General features: G+C 47.3%; 2 protein-coding genes across 4 annotated transcripts in view; one reads left to right on the top strand and one right to left on the bottom strand.

Annotated features, from left to right (window-relative positions):
• The window catches only part of LOC101332953 (polycystin-1-like protein 2), an 83,103-nt gene extending 69,498 nt beyond the window's left edge, over positions 1–13,605 (bottom strand). Inside the window, 5 exon segments of the mRNA XM_073796779.1 lie at positions 321–678; positions 3,690–3,790; positions 8,291–8,510; positions 10,649–10,813; positions 13,305–13,605. Of these exon segments, the coding sequence (XP_073652880.1) occupies positions 321–678; positions 3,690–3,790; positions 8,291–8,510; positions 10,649–10,813; positions 13,305–13,605 (1,145 nt within the window).
• BCO1 (beta-carotene oxygenase 1) overlaps positions 8,384–16,962 on the top strand; it is a 69,929-nt gene continuing 61,350 nt past the window's right edge. For all 3 annotated transcript variants that reach the window (XM_073796446.1, XM_073796445.1, XM_073796444.1), the window contains exon 1: positions 8,384–8,521. The gene's annotated coding sequence lies outside the window, so the exon portion shown is untranslated. The remainder of the gene's footprint in view (positions 8,522–16,962) is intronic.

Raw genomic sequence — 16,962 nt, 5'->3', positions numbered from 1 at the left:
GAAAAATGCTTACACATTGGACCTTGCTTTCACTCCCTGCTGGAAACTCTTGTGCCACCATGCAGATGAGCCTAGGCTAGCCTGTTGGGTTATGAGTGACACATGCCACTAGCTGACATCCAGCTAACTGCCAGACAAAAGAATGAGGCCTTCCTAGGCCATCCAGCTGAGCTAGTCCAGACAAGAAAAGACACCTAGCTGATCCAAAGAACCATGAAAAATTATAACTATTATTGTAAGTCACTAAGTTTTGTGGTGTTTTGTTATGCAGCAGAAACTGACTGATACATTTTTACTCAAGGCTCAGAAATTCCTCTTACCTTGTGGGGTAGTAGGGATCGAAAGTGTGGCCATATTCCATATTAATTATACAGGACAGGTTTCCAATGTAGGGACAGAGGAGCCATGTAAGGGCGATGGTGACATTGTCAAAGATGAAACTCTCGGGCTTCCCTGGTGGCACAGTGGTTGAGAGTCCACCTGCCGATGCAGGGGACACGGGTTCGTGCCCCGGTCCGGGAAGATCCCACATGCCGCGGAGCGGCTGGGCCCGTGAGCCATGGCCGCTGAGCCTGTGCGTCCGGAGCCTGTGCTCTGCAACAGAAGAGGCCACAGCAGTGGGAGGCCCGTGTACCGCAAAAAAAAAAAAAAAAAAAAAAAAAAAAAAAAAAGATGAAACTCTCATTGCACACCATCAGCTTCAGGCCTGCACATCAAAACTCAAAATACCATTTGCCATTGCAAAGCAGATGTTTCTGTTTAAAACCTACTTTCTTCTATCTACCTGACCTTTATCTTTAGTGGGGCTTTTAAAGTTTTAAAATTTTTACTTTTTAAAGTTCTTTTGAATTTTTTCATTCCTAGGTAATACATGACCCAGATACAGAATTTGAAGTGTACAAAAGGGTCTACAGTGAAAAGAAAGCCCTCCCCGACTGCTACCCCTCAGTCCCCCAGTTCTGCTCCCCAGAGGCAGCCATTGTTACCGGTCTCCTGGGTCTCCTTCCAGAGATACCTACACACTCACAAGCATGTACATACTTTTCTATTTATACAAATGGTGCTCTGTTCGCTATTTGGCATCTTGCATTTTTTTCACTTAGAATATTTTGGAGATTGTTCTATATGAATTCAGTTAGAGCTGCCTTATACTCTTTAATAGCTGCACAATGTACCCTAATTTATTTAACCAGGATCCATTGATTGTCTAAGTGTATTTTATAATGATTAAAAAGGCAAAAGGCAAAGCACCTTTAGGAAAATCTCCTTGGCTAGGGTGGCTGATGAATCATCGTTAGCAATTTAGTGCACATTAAATTTTACAAATTTGAGCTTCACAAGTTGGCCTGGAGGATGGGGTGAGGGGTAGAATTTGTGGCGGTTCACCCAGCCATGGGCTGATTGGTGCAGCACAGTCTTCTGGTTTCTGACTTAAATGAGAAGGGAAAATATGTAAGAAGCTGAATGCAAATGAAAAGGACTTTCTTGAGCTGGTCAGAAAGCCACCGTGGTCCTGATTGGTACGGGTTCATGATCATCCAAGGAAATTCAGGATGCAGCAGGCCCTTCTGGGCACAGAGGCAGGAGCTGGGGGGCAGGGGATACCGCTGGATGAAGTCCTTCCCTTCAGAAATCAGAAACTGACAGTGATCAGAACCCACCGATTCACAAGGGACAAGATATTTGAAATCAAAGTCAGGACAGAAAATCTGGTCCATGTGGTAGCCAGACCCAACTCACCCCCCTACCCCTAAGCTACCCGTCTGTCTGATGACAGCAAGTCTGCAACTGGCAGATCTCCAAGGGCGCCCTTTGTCCAGGAGCGAAACCACCACACGGAAAGTGCTGCCAAACCATGTGGCCTCCCTTCCCAGAAAAGAGAACAAGACACCCTGCTCACTCTTACTCCACCCAGTGTGTTCTGCAAACGAGTGCCACCCCCTCTTCCTGCACCCTCTCCTCCGTGCAGCCCTCTTCCTCCTGTCCCCAAGGACCTCGCTCTCCTGGGTGGCCCCTGGGGACCCCAACCTTCTCTGACTCATCTTTCCCCTTCAGAGCTCCTTGAACCATTACTCACGGACTCGGTAGAATTTGCCGTTCTGACCGATTAATTGGTTGGACAATGGCATAATGTGGTGTCCCAGCTTGAGGGGAAATTTGCACTCACACTGTAATAGGAATGAACTCGATACAGCCATCTTGGAGGGTAATGTGGCAATGTCTACTAACATTTAAAATGCACGTACCCTGTGACCCAGCATTTCCGCTACTAGGGATCTCTCCTCTAAAAATAATCCCAGGCGTATGTCAAGATATATGCACAAGAATGCACAAGAGAGCACTGCAGAGTGATCCATAACAACAAAAACTCAGAAGCAACCAAAATGTCCATCAAGAGGGGAACAGGTTGGACTTCCCTGGTGGAACAGTGGTTACAAATCCGCCTGCCAATGCAGGGGACACGGGTTCGATCCCTGGTCTGGGAAGATCCCACATGCCGCAGAGCAACTAAGCCCGTGCGCCACAACTACTGAGCCCACGTGCTGCAAGTACTGAAGCCCGTGCGCCTGGAGCCCGTGCTCCACAACAAGAGGAGCCACCGTAATGAGAAGCCCGCGCACCGCAATGAAGAGTGGCCCCTGCTCACCACAACTAGAGAAAGCCTGCGTGCAGCAGCAAAGAACCAAAGCAGCCAAAAATAAATTAATTAATTAATTTTTAAAAAGAGGGCAACGGGTTAAATAAATTTTGACATAATCTTATGATGGGATACTATGCAGTCATTAAAAGAATAAGGTAGTGACTTGGAGAGATGTCCAGGATATATTATTAAGTGAAAAAAATTGATTTGTAGACATATACATTCATACACATATACATTCATACACATATACATTCATACACAGCCATGTCTATGAAAACACTTTAAAAAGCAGGGAAGAGGGCTTCCCTGGTGGCGCAGTGGTTGAGAGTCCGCCTGACGATGCAGGGGACAAGGGTTCATGCCCCGGTCTGGGAGGATCCCACATGCCGCGGAGCAGCTGGGCCCGTGAGCCATGGCCACCGAGCCTGTGCGTCCGGAGCCTGTGCTCCGAGCGGGAGAGACCACAGCAGTGAGAGGCCCGCGTACCGAAAAAAAAAAAAAAAAAAAAAAAGCAGGGAAGAATTTATTCTAAACAATTGAGTAGTTTCTTTATGAGGAGTAGAATTGTTGAATTGAAGGGAGGGATTCTTCCTTCTTGATTTATAAAATTTTATAAAGTTTGGTAATATGGGTTATTTTTATGTTTTTTTAGATTTGTAAAAGTTCCTGTGCATTCTAAAATGGCAGTCTACAGGGAGGGTGGTGGCTGAGTGCGTGTGGCATGTGGGAACCCTTCCAATCAAGTAATCTTGGTTTTGTCTGTTGTGTTTATTGGGTCACCCCATGAAATTTAATTTGAAGCGTCCTGGGGTTAAAACAGTTGTTTTTCAACTTCTGGCTTGATGGCTTGTTTTGCAACTGAATCTCAAATGCTTTACCCTGCAGCTAAGCCAGGTGGGGAGGGCAAGCCACAGGGCAGCAGTTTTGGGTGAGGAGGTCTCTCAGTACTGAGCAGATCCACCCCCATGGATAGCTGCACCCTCTGCTCCAAGGAGGGCTACAGATAAGAAGGAAATTCCCACACCCAGGCAAGTTGGGGACTCACCTTCCCGGCAGTGGTACTGCACCCACAGGTAACTGCCCCAGGTGGGGCACAGGTCTCCAAAGTAGGTCCCATTTGCTGCCACCTGGCAGGCCTGCAGCCCCCTGGCACTGGCCTGGGAGGCACCCACATCCCAGCGGAAGCAGAAACCGTGTGAAGGACATTAAAGGATAGGGTCAGACAGAGATGAGTGACCTTGAATTTGTTCATTCACCCACCATCCCCCCAACAAGTACCTGTTGGTATCTACTGAAGACCGGGCACTGAGTCCGGTGCTGGGGGAGAAACAAGTAGGATTCCTGCCTTCAAATATCTCAGGGTCCAGCACAATGGTTCCCAAACTTCAGAATACCAGAATCCCCTGGAGGGCTTGTGAAGACAAAAATGTCCAGACCCTGATTCTGATTCAGTAGGTTTGGAGGGCAGCTTGAGAATTTGCTTTTCTAACAAGCTTCCAGGCGATGTCGATGCCGCTGGCCCAGGGACCCCACTTTGAGAACCACTGGTCCCGTGGCATCTACTCAGATGGTCTAAGGTAGAAACCTACATCCTGAGAACTGGCAAAGAGGGCACAAGATTAGGAACCCTGTGTCTGCCACGGGCACCAGGTGCCCACAGGAGGGAGGAGTGTGGAGACCCCAGGCCAGAAGCCTCAGGGTCATCCCAACACCCGTTCCCTCTGCCCATGTAGACATAATAGACGCCTACAGAGAGGCCTGGAGAAAGGACAGGCAGATGCTGTGGCCCTGGTTCCCCTCCTGGCTTGAGAGCATCCTATGACTCTGCCCTGCACTGCATCACTTTCCTTGTTCTCTTTCGCATCTTAGAAACCCATGCTTGCTCCAGGCTTTGGAATATTTAAATGCTCTTTTCCTGTCTGGTTGCTCAGCCAGGCAAGCCCCACCCCCTCCTCAGATGCTCTCCTGGCCCTGGTTCCTCCCCAGCTGTTATGGTTTTGTGCTCCCCTCACCCGGTTTTTAGCCATGGGCCGATGACTCCTTGATCTATGTCTCTTGTTTAGCTCTCTCTTGAGTTCCTATCCTGTATGTCCACTTGTCTACACAGCATCTCCACTTGGACGTCACAGGGCACTCCAGGCTTCTCATATCCTGAAATGAGGTCTTGATCTCTGATTTGGGTTGAAGTGTGTCTCCTCTAAAAGGTGTCTTGAAGTCCTAACCTTTGGTACCTGTGAATATGAGCTTATTTGGAAACAGGGTCTTTGCAAATGTAATCAAGTTAAGATAAGGTCATTAGGGTGAGCCCTTAATCCAGTATGACTGGTGTCCTTTGGACACGGAGACAGGGCATGTGAAGTTGGAAGCAGAGATTAGAGAGATGCACCTACAAGGGTTTGTGGGCAAGCATTGCCGACAAATGCCGGGTGCTAGAAGAGGAAAGGAAGGGCTCTCCCCTGCAGGTTTTGGAGGTAGAGAAGTCCAGCTGACACCTTGATTCTGGACTCAGCCTCCAGACTGCAAGAGAACGTGCTTCTGTTGTTTTAAGCCACCCAGTTTGTGGTACTTGGTAAGGCTGCCCTAGGACATGAAGACAATTTCCCTCCTCCACCTTTGCCACCAGCTGCTCCTCCCCCAGCCTCTTCTCTCAATGCCAGGGTCATCCTGGACTCCCATCATTGACAAGTCCTGTCAGTATGTCCTTCTGTTTCTGGAATCTATCCATTTCTCTCCATCTGCATTGCCCTCCAGCCTCCAGCCTCTCTCACCTGGGTTTCTGGCATCAGCCTCCCTTGTTTGGACTCACAGCAGCCTGCGGGCAGCTTTAAAATACACCTGGCCGTGATCGTCCCCTGCTCAAAACCCTCCAGTGCTTCCCCAACATCCTGGGGCTAGGGTCTGGGTTCCTCAGGCACTAGTGCCCCACCTCCCCCCATGCTGAGTGCTTTGCAGTTCCCTGCACCTACCACGCTCTTCCTCGGACTTGCATGGGTTCCTCCCTCTCCCCAGGACACCCATCCCCATTCACCCAGCTGTCCTTTTCCTGCGTGACTCCTATCATATCTTCAGGTCTCAGCTTAGATCTCACCTCCTCTGGGAAGGTGGCCAGCCCTTTGACCGTTGGTCCACAGATCCACCCTCACCCTACTTGGTACCAAATTGCAGGGAACTACATTTCCCAAACTGCCCTGTGCACTGGCAGGCGCTGATGGAAGACTGAAGATGACGTATTAACTTCCAATGGCTGCTGTAACAAATTACAAAAACGTAGTGGCATAAAACAGCACATTTATTACCTCACCTTTCTGGAGGTCAGAGGTCTGGGTGGGCTCAGCTGGGCTCTGCTCAGGGTATCACAGGGCTGAAATCAAGGTGTCACAGAGGCTCTGGGGAGGAATCTACTTCCAGTCTCATTCTTCTTGTTGGCTGAATTCAGTTCCTTGGGACTGTAGGACTGAGGTCCCATTTCCTTGCTGGCTATCAGCTGGGACCACCCTAAGCTCTTAGAGACCTCTCTCCAGTCCTCCCATGTGACCCCCCTGTCTCTCAGAGCTGGCAGTGAGGCGTCAGATCTGTCTCATACTTGAATCTCACTGACTTCTCCATCTGCCACCCCTCTCATGCTTCTAGCCAGAGAGAATTCTCTGCTTTGAGGGGCTCATGTGATTAGATTGTACCCACTTCGATAATCCAGGATAATCTCCCTATTTTAAGATTAGCAACCATAATTACATGTACAAAGACCCTTTTGCCACGTAAGTTAACATATTCATGGGCATGGCATCTCACCATACCTGCAGTTCCAGGGACTAGGGTGGGAATTTGGGGGTTCAAAGTCTGCCTGCATCAGACGGGAAGAGGTACAGGGCAGGGTGCTTTTTGCCCTCTCTCTCACCACATCTCCTCTGAAGCTCCAGCTCCTTGGGGCCCGTCCCTCCCTCCGTGGTCATTGCTCTCCCGGCGCAGATCATGGTTCTAGCACCTGCCAGGTGGCCCTGACTTCTGGTTTTGGTGTGACATCCCCCATGGCTGTCCCTCCAGTCCTTTGGGGTGGTCGCGGCTTTCTGCTCCTCTAATCTCAGGGTTCGATCATCATCCCCTATTCGGCTTCTCAGCACTTCCGTGACTGAGTCATTGGATAACCAATTCCCTGCATTAAATTCCCTCTGTTGGAAGACCTAGCATGATTTTCCTGCTGGGACCCAGTTTGCTCTACCCCTCCGTGTGAGATCTGTACCCTACTAGGTGCGTCCACAGCACTAGACTACAATCTCCAAGAGAGAGGGAATGTTTCGTTTTGCTTTGTTTTTGTTCACTGCTCTATCTCCAGCACGAAGAACAGTACCTGATACACAGCAGGTACAAAATGAGTCTTGCATGAGTAACTAAACAGCACCTTTTCTCCCTTCTGTGTGACACTGAGCACAGTGCTAGGTAATTGCCTGTATTTGTTTCTGTCTCCCCATTAGACTGTGACCCCTTCGAAGAACAGACTGTGTTTGATTCATCCCTGCATCCACAGAGCCCAGGATAGTGCATGGCACACTTTTGGTGCTCAATAAACGTCTGTCAGCAAACTGACTGAATGAATGAGTGATGGTGACACTTAGGTACAAACAGCCCCCCTGGAGCTCTGCCCAGATCTCCTCCAGCCCTCCCCAAAAGGATGCAGGGCTCCCATCCAATGTGCCCTCTGGGTGTGGCTACAAGGTTTGGAAGCTTGCATCTAGGCCTTTAAGGAAATAGCCCACTGAGCTCCATCTGTGAAGGAGGCACACCCATCGGCCCGTCCTCCGGGCCTTTCCTCCTTGGTGGGCCACAGCCTCAGGAATGCTGGGGCAACGAGGCGAGATGAAGAGAACCAACTGGCTGATTTCGGCATTTCTTTCCCCCACGCCTGCTCTAAGGGGAGGAGGGGTGATGTGGGTCAGACATGGCGGGGAGAGGTGCAAGTTTCTTTCCAAGGAAAAATCCTTGTCACCAGACAAACCTGGCTCAGAGGCAGATTTAATCTGATTTAGAAAAATAAGACCCTAGAGAAACTCTCGCATATGAAGGAGAGATACCATCCAGAACAGGAGAGATACCACCTGGAACGTTTGTTTGTTTCAGGACTGTTCGCAATAGCAAGGATTAAGCAACAATCCGCACATCTCTCAATAGAGGAAAAGACAAACTATGATATAGTTACATAATAAGTGAAACAAACTAGTACAACATGTATCAGGACAGATGATACGAATCTAATGTTTTATTCATTTCTGTAATGAGGGAATCTTAAGAAAATATGGCATAATGCTAAGATTTGACAAAGTTGGGTAGTGGGTCCAGAGGATTTCACTGAAATTTTTTTCATTCTTGTACGTGCGTTTGAAGTATTTCGAAATTAAAAAAAATTTAAATTAAAAAAAAAGAAAGAAATGTTTTTGCACCCAGTTGGGGTGGAGAGCAAAATGTCCACCTGACCCGTCGGGTGGGTTTGATGTCAGGTGAAGGGTGAGCCACAGCCCCCTTACTCCCCTGCTTGGTGCTGTGGGCAGACTGGCTAATTTTCCCATATGATGGAAGCCCAAGGTCAGATATGAAGATTGTTCAATCCTTCCAGACCCCTTTGCTGGGCACAGGACACCAGGAAGTGCCCTGTACTTGCAGCCAGAGCTACAGAGCCCTTGGGCCCTACCTGCCACTTCATCCTTGACGCTGACCCAGTTGCATTCCTCCTCCAGGTCTGAGGGGTCCCCGGCGTCCTGGATGCAATAATGGGGAGTCTGGCGCCCATAGAAAGCACCCTGGATCTGGATCACCTCCCCTGAGCCACAGTGCATGGTGGCATTGAGGTTCTCGCAGGCCAGGCTCTGGCCGACACCTGTGGCAAAGGTAAGGTGACACCTAAGGAGGGCTCGTGGTCACAGATGGGCAAGTGCCCAGGTAATGGGAAGCAGAGGGGTCTCAGGGGTCAGGACTGTGAGATGCAAGGACACAGTGGGAGCTGACTCAGCAGGGGTGAGAAAGAATGTGGAGGGCATGAGCATGGCTCTGGGGCCAGACTGCCCAGGGTCAGGGCCAGCCCAGCCACACTCGGGCTGTGTGGTCTTCTGCAAGTTATTCAGCTTCTCCGTGCCTCCTCTTTATGGGGGGAGTCAATATCACACCCCGTAGAGTCGTTAGGAGGATCAAATGAGTCTGTACGTGTAGGGTCAGGGCTGTAAAAGTGGCAATTACCATTCCACCTGTTTCGAGTGCCTTCCTTGAGACTTATCTGAAAACAATGCCTGGCACATCATAGATGCTAAACTAGCATTTGTTGAATGCATGAGTGATTTCATTGAGTCTTCATACCAGTCCTATGAGCTGCACTATTATCCTCCCCTGTGGTAACATCGGGCTCTGTGGGGTCACTGTGCTGAAACCCCACTCCAGCCCAGCTCCTGGCATGTGGTCTATGCTCAGTAAACATTTGTTGATAAAGAATGACCTGGCTCAGATGTGCACAGCAGAAAGTAGGAAACACTGGCTTCAGACTCAGGCCCGGCTGCCTGGTGGGACCGCCACAGGGCAGGGGTTGAGATCAAAATCTGTGTTCGTTTCCTAATGGCTGCTGTAACAAATGACCACAAACTAGGTGGCTTAAACAGCACAGATTTATCTTCTTACAGTTATGGTCAGAAGTTCAAAATGGGCTTTACTGGGCTAATACCAAGGTGTGGGCAGGGCTGGTTCCTTCTGGAGCCTCTAGGGGAGAAGCTATTCACTTGCCTTTTCCAGCTTCTAGAGGCTGCCCCTTCCTTCATCTTCAAAGCCAGCAGCACAGTGTCTCCCAGTCTCTCTCTCTGATCTTCACGTCTCATCTCCGTCACCTCCCAGCTGTGTGGAACTTACCCTTTCTGAGCATCACTTTTCTTAGCTTTGTCATGGGCCTGCGACAGAATGATGGAGGTATTTCTACTGTGTGATGAATAAGTGCACAGAGGCATGTACAGCTCAGTGCCTGGAACTCCTGCTGGATGTATATTAGCTCTTCCTAGTGTGACCTCGTGCCAGGGACTGCAAGACCCTGGGGGCTGACGGTGCTGAGACAGGCTTGCAGTGGGGGTGGGGAAGGGGATGGGGTTTGGGGGGGAGCTTTGGTAAGAAGTGAGGAAGTTGTACAACCCACAGGTCCACAAAGCTTTCGACTTTTCCGAATCGGCCAGGCAGGAAAGTTAAGCTTGCATGGCATCTATAAAGCTGAGTGTGGGGGAAATAGAGCAGGGGTCCCGTAAGTGTCTGAACCCAGGCTGGGGCCTGGGCACCAGAGTCTCCAATGAGGGGCTTAGAACCAGGGAGGGGACTGGGTCTGGAAGCCCAGAACCTTCTGTCAAGGCTAGCTTGAGGGTCAGGGGACCACAAGGCAGCTCAGCTCCAAGACCAGGCCCCCCATGGCAGGCAGGACCCAGTGTGGGTCTCGGGCCACTCCTGCGGGGACTCGCACACAAAGTCCCCAGGAAGGGGTTCCCAGGGCCCACAAAAGGGGCCTACCACAGGCAGCAGCTGGAAACGGCACAAGAGCAGAGCGTGAGAGGATTTGGGAGTTGGGAGTGGGATGCGGGGGTGAGGGGCTCAAAGCCAGGCTGACCAGGGAGTGGGAGTCAAGGGTGAGTGAGAACCGCCTCCTGGGACCACATGTCTCTTCATGGGAAGACTGGAAAGGGAGCGGAGATAGGGCTGAGCACTTCCCTCTAATGTGGGCTATGAGAGGGGAAGACAGAGAGACAAGTGAGACTAGAGGGCAGGTAGGCAGGTAAGTGGACAGGGAGAGAGCGGGACATGAGCTGGAGAGATGTAGTGAGACACAGAGCATCACACAGCCGGAGATTGTGGGCATTTAGAGAGATAGAGACAGAGAGACAGAGACAGAGAGATACAGAAAAAGAGAGAACAAGACAGAAGGAGATGCAGAGAGAGACAGAGAGAGAGTCAGAGAAAGAAAGAAGGAGGGAGACCCCACAGCACAGGCCAGCTCACCAAACTCGCAGATGAAGCCGAACTCCTGCATGCAGTTGTCCGAGGGCAACCACCCAAAGGAAGGGTCTCTCCCATTGTAGCCCCAGGGGTTGGTTACAGAAGCATCCTGCCCTCGGCACCAGATCCTGTAGCTCACATTTGAGGTGTCCAGCCAGATCCTGGGCCCTGGGATGGGAATATGACCACCAGGACTTGGAAGGGTCCTTCTGATCCTGGTGTGCAGAGAGCTTGCCCCAGCTCTACTCCTTGTATGTAGTGGGTGCTCAGGCAGTGCTGACAGGCTGAAGGCCTCTCTGTCCCATGCCAGTGAAGGGGCATCACCTAGCCACTATCTTCCAAGATAAGGTCTCAGCCTACAAACCGGGGTGCCGAGCCCAAGAGCCCATACAAAGAGGTTTGATTAAATAGATGATGCTTCTAGTAATGTGTAACCACAATTTAAAATAGAGCACAGGACTTCCCTGCTGGCACAGTGGTTAAGAATCCGCCTGCCAATGCAGGGGACACAGGTTCAATCCCTGGTCCGGGAAGATCCCACATGCCACGGAGCAACTAAGCCTGTGCACCACAACTACTGAGCCTGTGCTCTAGAGCCTGCAAGCCTCTACTGCTGAAGCCCATGAGCCACAACTGCTGAAGCCCACGAGCTCTAGGACCCATGTGCCTCAACTACTGAGCCCGCATGCTGCAACTACTGAAGCCCGCGCGCCTAGAGCCCGTGCTCCATAACAAGAGAAGCCACCTCAATGAGAAGCGCGCACACCGCAACAAAGAGTAGCCCCCGCTCACCACAACTAGAGAAAGCCCATGTGCAGCAGCGAAGACCCAATGCAGCCAAAAAAATAATAATAAATTTTAAAAAAAATTTAAGGTTTAAAAAAAATTTTTTTAATTTAAAAAATAAAATAAAAAAGAGCACAGAACTGTGCCTTGGGATGGCAAAACATACTCCAGAGAGTAGCAGGGACCCTTGTCAAATATACTTGGGCAGCACTGAATTAAAGTGGAAGCAATTTTCATGATTTTGGTACTCTTCAGAGCCTTGAATACACCAACATGATTGTTGAAGAAGTGTGTGTGTGTGTGTGTGTGTGTGTGTGTGTGTGTAATACAGAGGTACACCAGAGGTCTAGAAAACACTGGCTGTAAACTATTTACTGTGAAGACTCAAAAATACATTTACCATTTTTTTAAGGAAAAGAAATCCATACATATGGTTAAAAAAATTCAAAGAACACAAAAAGGGTATAAAGTGAAAACATCTTCCCTCTTTCAACCTATGGACTACTCCCATTATTGTTATGTTTCTTGAAAATTGTTCCAGGATGAATTGTATCCATACATCAACATTTATGAATGCCTGAAATCTAGTTACATAAATGACATCATATCGCACACAGCCAGGACAGTCCCTTGCTTCTTAAATAACACTGAGCGATGGAGGTTGGGACGTATCAGCCTACTCAGATCTACCCCATTTCCTGTAGCAGCCATGCAGTATCCCTTGGAGATTTTAAATAGACACGCTCCTTTAACTGCATGTGAATGCGTGTCCGATATACAGAAATCCACAATTTCTGCATCTACAAAGCAAGAAACCGTTCAGTAGATGTTGCCTGAAGATGCATTTTAGAATTCAAATCTCTTGGCTGTGAGTTTCCTAAAATGAGCTTCTCCGGCTGCTCCTTTATTAAAGTATTTCCATCCACGCTGGTACATTTCTACAGGTGTTCAGCCCAGACCAAGCTACTCATTTATAAAACCCAGCAGCTTCTACTGGGCAATGGGAGGTAGCAGGACGCTGTCATCTTGAACAAGTCATTTCATGCCTCTGGACTTATTTTCCTCATTCATAAAACAAGAGTAGCAGTGCTTGCCTCATGGGGCAGGGGTAAGGCTTAAATACGGACATCCATTTTTTGTTGTGTATGGACACTGGGAAAACAAAACCGGCCAGAATAATGGTTCCTTCCCTTGAAGAACTCATAGTCCGGGGGGAAGACACCTAAAAACTGAAGTCATGCCACAAGTGCTCTCCTAAATATGTGGAAAAGATCCTACAGGTGCAAAGAGGAGGACTCACCTGAACGTGCGGGGGTTGGATGAAGGGGTCCTCGCCGAGCGAAGGATAAGATAGGGTTTCCAGGACGACTGTTACCATGAGACTGTCTAATGTGAATTGAGCTGTGCTAAGCCCTTAACCCACTTCAGCCTCATAACAAGTGGGGGAAGGACATGTGGAAGTGCTTTGAAAATAGCTTCGTCATTATTTCCTGAGACTCTGTTTTCCCATCTGTAAAATAGGGACAACAATCATAACTGTCTCATCGGTTATGATAAGGATTCACTGTGAAAATGGACATGAAGAACTCAGGACAGTGCCAGGCACTGTTCTAGCAAGAACTGAAGAAGCCATAGCTAGTCTTAGGCACAAGCAAAGAAAGGGACATTTCTAGCATGTCAGCTACAAGCTGGATTCTGTGCTAGGTACTGCACAAGAATTCTTTTATTTGATCCACAAAACGACCAAAAAGGAGGGTCTCCTTACCATGAGAATTGGGACATACTAATTTGTTCCATGGAGTTCTGGGTAAGAAACTATGGTGAGAATCACAACCACAAGCTCCTCATAAAACAAAATTATCGTGGCACCTACCTTCTGTAGTATCATTCCAAGCCAAGTTCCATGTGAGTCCAGTCCACCGTTCCCTGTCCTGGGTGAGGTGCTTCTGCAGGAATAGCTGGGTGGCTTCACCATGAATAAAAACCAAATGGCCTACTTGCTCCTCACACCAGCTCTGGGCACCATAGAAGGTGAGGCCGAGAGGCATAAATTCATAGCAAGCATCTCTGAAAGCCACTTGGCTCTTAGAGCAAAAGCTGCCATCCTCTGGCTTAGCCGTAATGGCCCTAAACCCCAGGGCAAGCCCCAAGAGTACCAAGGCCAAGGTGCTCATCCTTGAACCACGGCTGGAGCATCTGGATGGGCCTGGCTCTCAGGTCCTTCATATGCTCGTGCCTTCACAACTGGCTGCTGTCCATCTTTCCTTCTCTTGTTGTATCACATAATAGTGACTGACTTCTTGTTTAAGTGTCTGCATTTTTGTTAATGCACATCTTGTTAATGTGTCTGCATTTTTGCTTCCCCCAGCTCTTTGTTCCATGCAGTTCCAAATCCAATTAATTTGCAAAAAGGTCTTGTAGAGAAAGATAAAGTTGCTGTATCACTTGTCTGCTTGTCATTGGGTGAACCGTTAGCTTCTGATAAAAATTCCTTGTTATTGGTTTTTATGTCATTACCCTTCAGGGCTAAATGTTTCACGAGGAGCCATCAGCTTGTGGGAAGTATGCGATAAAAAGAAAACTGGCAGGAAAGCTAGAGTTATGGATAGTAAAGAAACCAAGTTGAGCTCATATCCAACCCCATTGTCTGTGGCCGCTGTGCCCAGATGATAATCACCTTCTCCCCAACATGGCTTCAATCCTAATGGAGATTTTTTTCTGCTCTCTGACTCATCACATTACCACTCATGCCTGTTTGAGAATAAAAATTTCCTACAAAATTTATTTGATGTCATCATGAAAATAAGCTTTTAAAACTTCAAACTGCCCATCCTCACCTACTGCCTAAACCCTCCAACAGGTGTCCATGGTCAGTGGATCAAGTTCAAACCTCCTGGCTTTGTATTCAAGGCCCTATATGAAATGATCTCTGACAATGTTTCCAAACACACCCCCAGAATGTGGGGAAACATGCTGTCTCACCAATTGCTGATGCAAGTATAAATTGGTACAACCTCTATTGTGGGTAGTGTGACAATACCTATCAAATATCTATCAAAATTTTAAAAAGTACAAGCTCTGTAATGGAGCAATTCCACTTCTAGAAACTTTACCTACAGATGAATTCATACATATGTGATATGTCATATATATATATATATATATATATATATATATATATGGTTATTTATTACAGAATTTTGTAAGAAGGAAAGATGGGAAACAACCTAAACGTCCATTTAAAGAAAACTGGTTAATAAAAGGTGGTACGTCCTAAATAGCCACTAAAACATGAACATATTCTTTGTATACAAATTCGGGAGGATCTCTAAGATTTTGGCTAATATTAAAAGTGAAGTATGAGACATTGATGAGGTTCCAATCCCATTTACACACAACCCATATGAATACTTCTTTGTATATGTGTGTAATATATCTCTTAAGGGACATACAAGAGACTAGCAACAGTGATTGCCCAGCGTGGGGAGCGGGGACTAGGTGAGTGGGAGACAGACACAGGAGCGAGATTTTTGTTTCATTGGCCGCCTTTTTGAGACTTTTCCATTTTGTACTATGTGAATGCATTACCTGTTCAAAAATTATAAATTCTCGTGAGCCCATCATTCCCCCAGAAGCTCAAAGTCACAGCTCATCCTATCATAATTCATTGCTGGTGACCTTCCTTCATGTCTCTGTGCATTTGTCTGTGCTCTTCCTTTTGCAGGAACCCCTTTCTCCCTAGTCCATCTGTGATCACCCTCAAGCTGATCCCCGGTTAGCTCAAACAGCACTTCCTCAATGAACCTTGTAGAACTTGCCTCAAATAATATGCCTCTCTCCTCTGAGTTTCTTTTTTCTTTTTTTATAACAAAAGCTTTATTAAGATATAATTCACTTTCCATACAATTCATCCATTTAAAATATATATCAACAGTTTTTAGTATATACACAATCAATTTTAGAACATTTTCATCACTCCCAAAGAAACCATATTCTGATAGCCTTCACACCCCGTTCCTCCCTCCCCCAGCTCTGACAGCCACCAATCTACTTTCTGTCTCTAGGGATTTGCTTATTCTGGAAATTTCATATAATCCTCTGTGGCCTTTTGTGACTGGCTTTTTTCACTTTAGCATAGTGTCTTCAAAGTTCATCCATCTTGCAGCAGGTATTAATGCTTCATTCCTTTTTCTTTTGGCACTCCATAAAAGTTTATAGAATAAATGTTCAATGAAGGTTTTTTTTTTAACATCTTTATTGGAGTATAATTGCTTTACAATGGTGTGTTAGTTTCTGCTTTATAACAAAGTGAATCTGTTATACATATACATATGTTCCCATATCTCTTCCTTCTTGTGTCTTCCTCCCTCCCACCCTCCCTATCCTACCCCTCTAGGTGGTCACAAAGCACCGAGCTGATCTCCCTGTGCTATGCCTCTGCTTCCCACTAGCTATCTATTTTATGTTTGGTAGTGTATATATGTCCATGCCACTCTCTCACTTTGTCACAGCTTACCCTTCCCCCTCCCCATATCCTCAAGTCCATTCTCTAGTAGGTTTGTGTCTTTATTCCCATCTTACCCCTAGGTTCTTCATGACATTTTTTTTCTTAGATTCCATATATATGTGTTAGTATACGGTATTTGTCTTTCTCTTTCTTTTTTTTTTTTTTTTTTTTTTTTTTTTGCGGTATGCGGGCCTCTCACTGCTGTGGCCTCTCCCATTGCGGAGCACAGGCTCCGGACGCGCAGGCTCAGCGGCCATGGCCCACGGGCCCAGCCGCTTCGCGGCATGTGGGATCTTCCCAGACCAGGGCACGAACCCGGGTCCCCTGCATCGGCAGGCGGACTCTCAACCACTGCGCCACCAGGGAAGCCCCTGTCTTTCTCTTTCTGACTTACTTCACTCTGTATGACAGACTCTAGGTCCATCCACCTCACTACAAATAACTCTATTTCGTTTCTTTTTATGGCTGAGTAATATTCCATTGTATATATGTGCCACATCTTCTTTATCCATTCATCCGATGATGGACACTTAGGTTGCTTCCATCTCCTGGCTATTGTAAATAGAGCTGCAATGAACATTTTGGTACATGACTCTTTTTGAATTATGGTTTTCTCAGGGTATATGCCCAGTAGTAGGATTGCTGGGTCATATGGTAGTTCTATTTGTAGTTTTTTAAGGAACCTCCGTACTGTTCTCCATAGTGGCTGTACCAATTCAGGGTTTTTCAGAAGTAATATAGCCCCACCTTAGCTCTTTGTTTGCCTTCCTGAGTAATGTTTGTTGTTCATAATAACTTTCAAGATTAATTAAATTTGCCAAAATTACTATGATACTTTAGTGGTGGGAAAAATTGTTTTCACTACTAATGCCAGAGTTCCTCTTGGGAACTTTTTCTTTAGAAAAATACCTATTAGGCCATTTGGGTTGTGATAGGGATGACACCAAGGGCCTGGTTTGTACCATTATAACAAGAGATGGTCTTCCTAAGAAATCAATAATTTGAGATTGGAGAAGGGAGCCAT

This window comes from Tursiops truncatus, chromosome 19 (assembly GCF_011762595.2).
Source record: "Tursiops truncatus isolate mTurTru1 chromosome 19, mTurTru1.mat.Y, whole genome shotgun sequence".
NCBI lineage: Eukaryota > Metazoa > Chordata > Mammalia > Artiodactyla > Delphinidae > Tursiops > Tursiops truncatus.
Note: the sequence above shows the minus strand (reverse complement) of the source record. Positions and strands in the feature narration are given on the sequence as shown.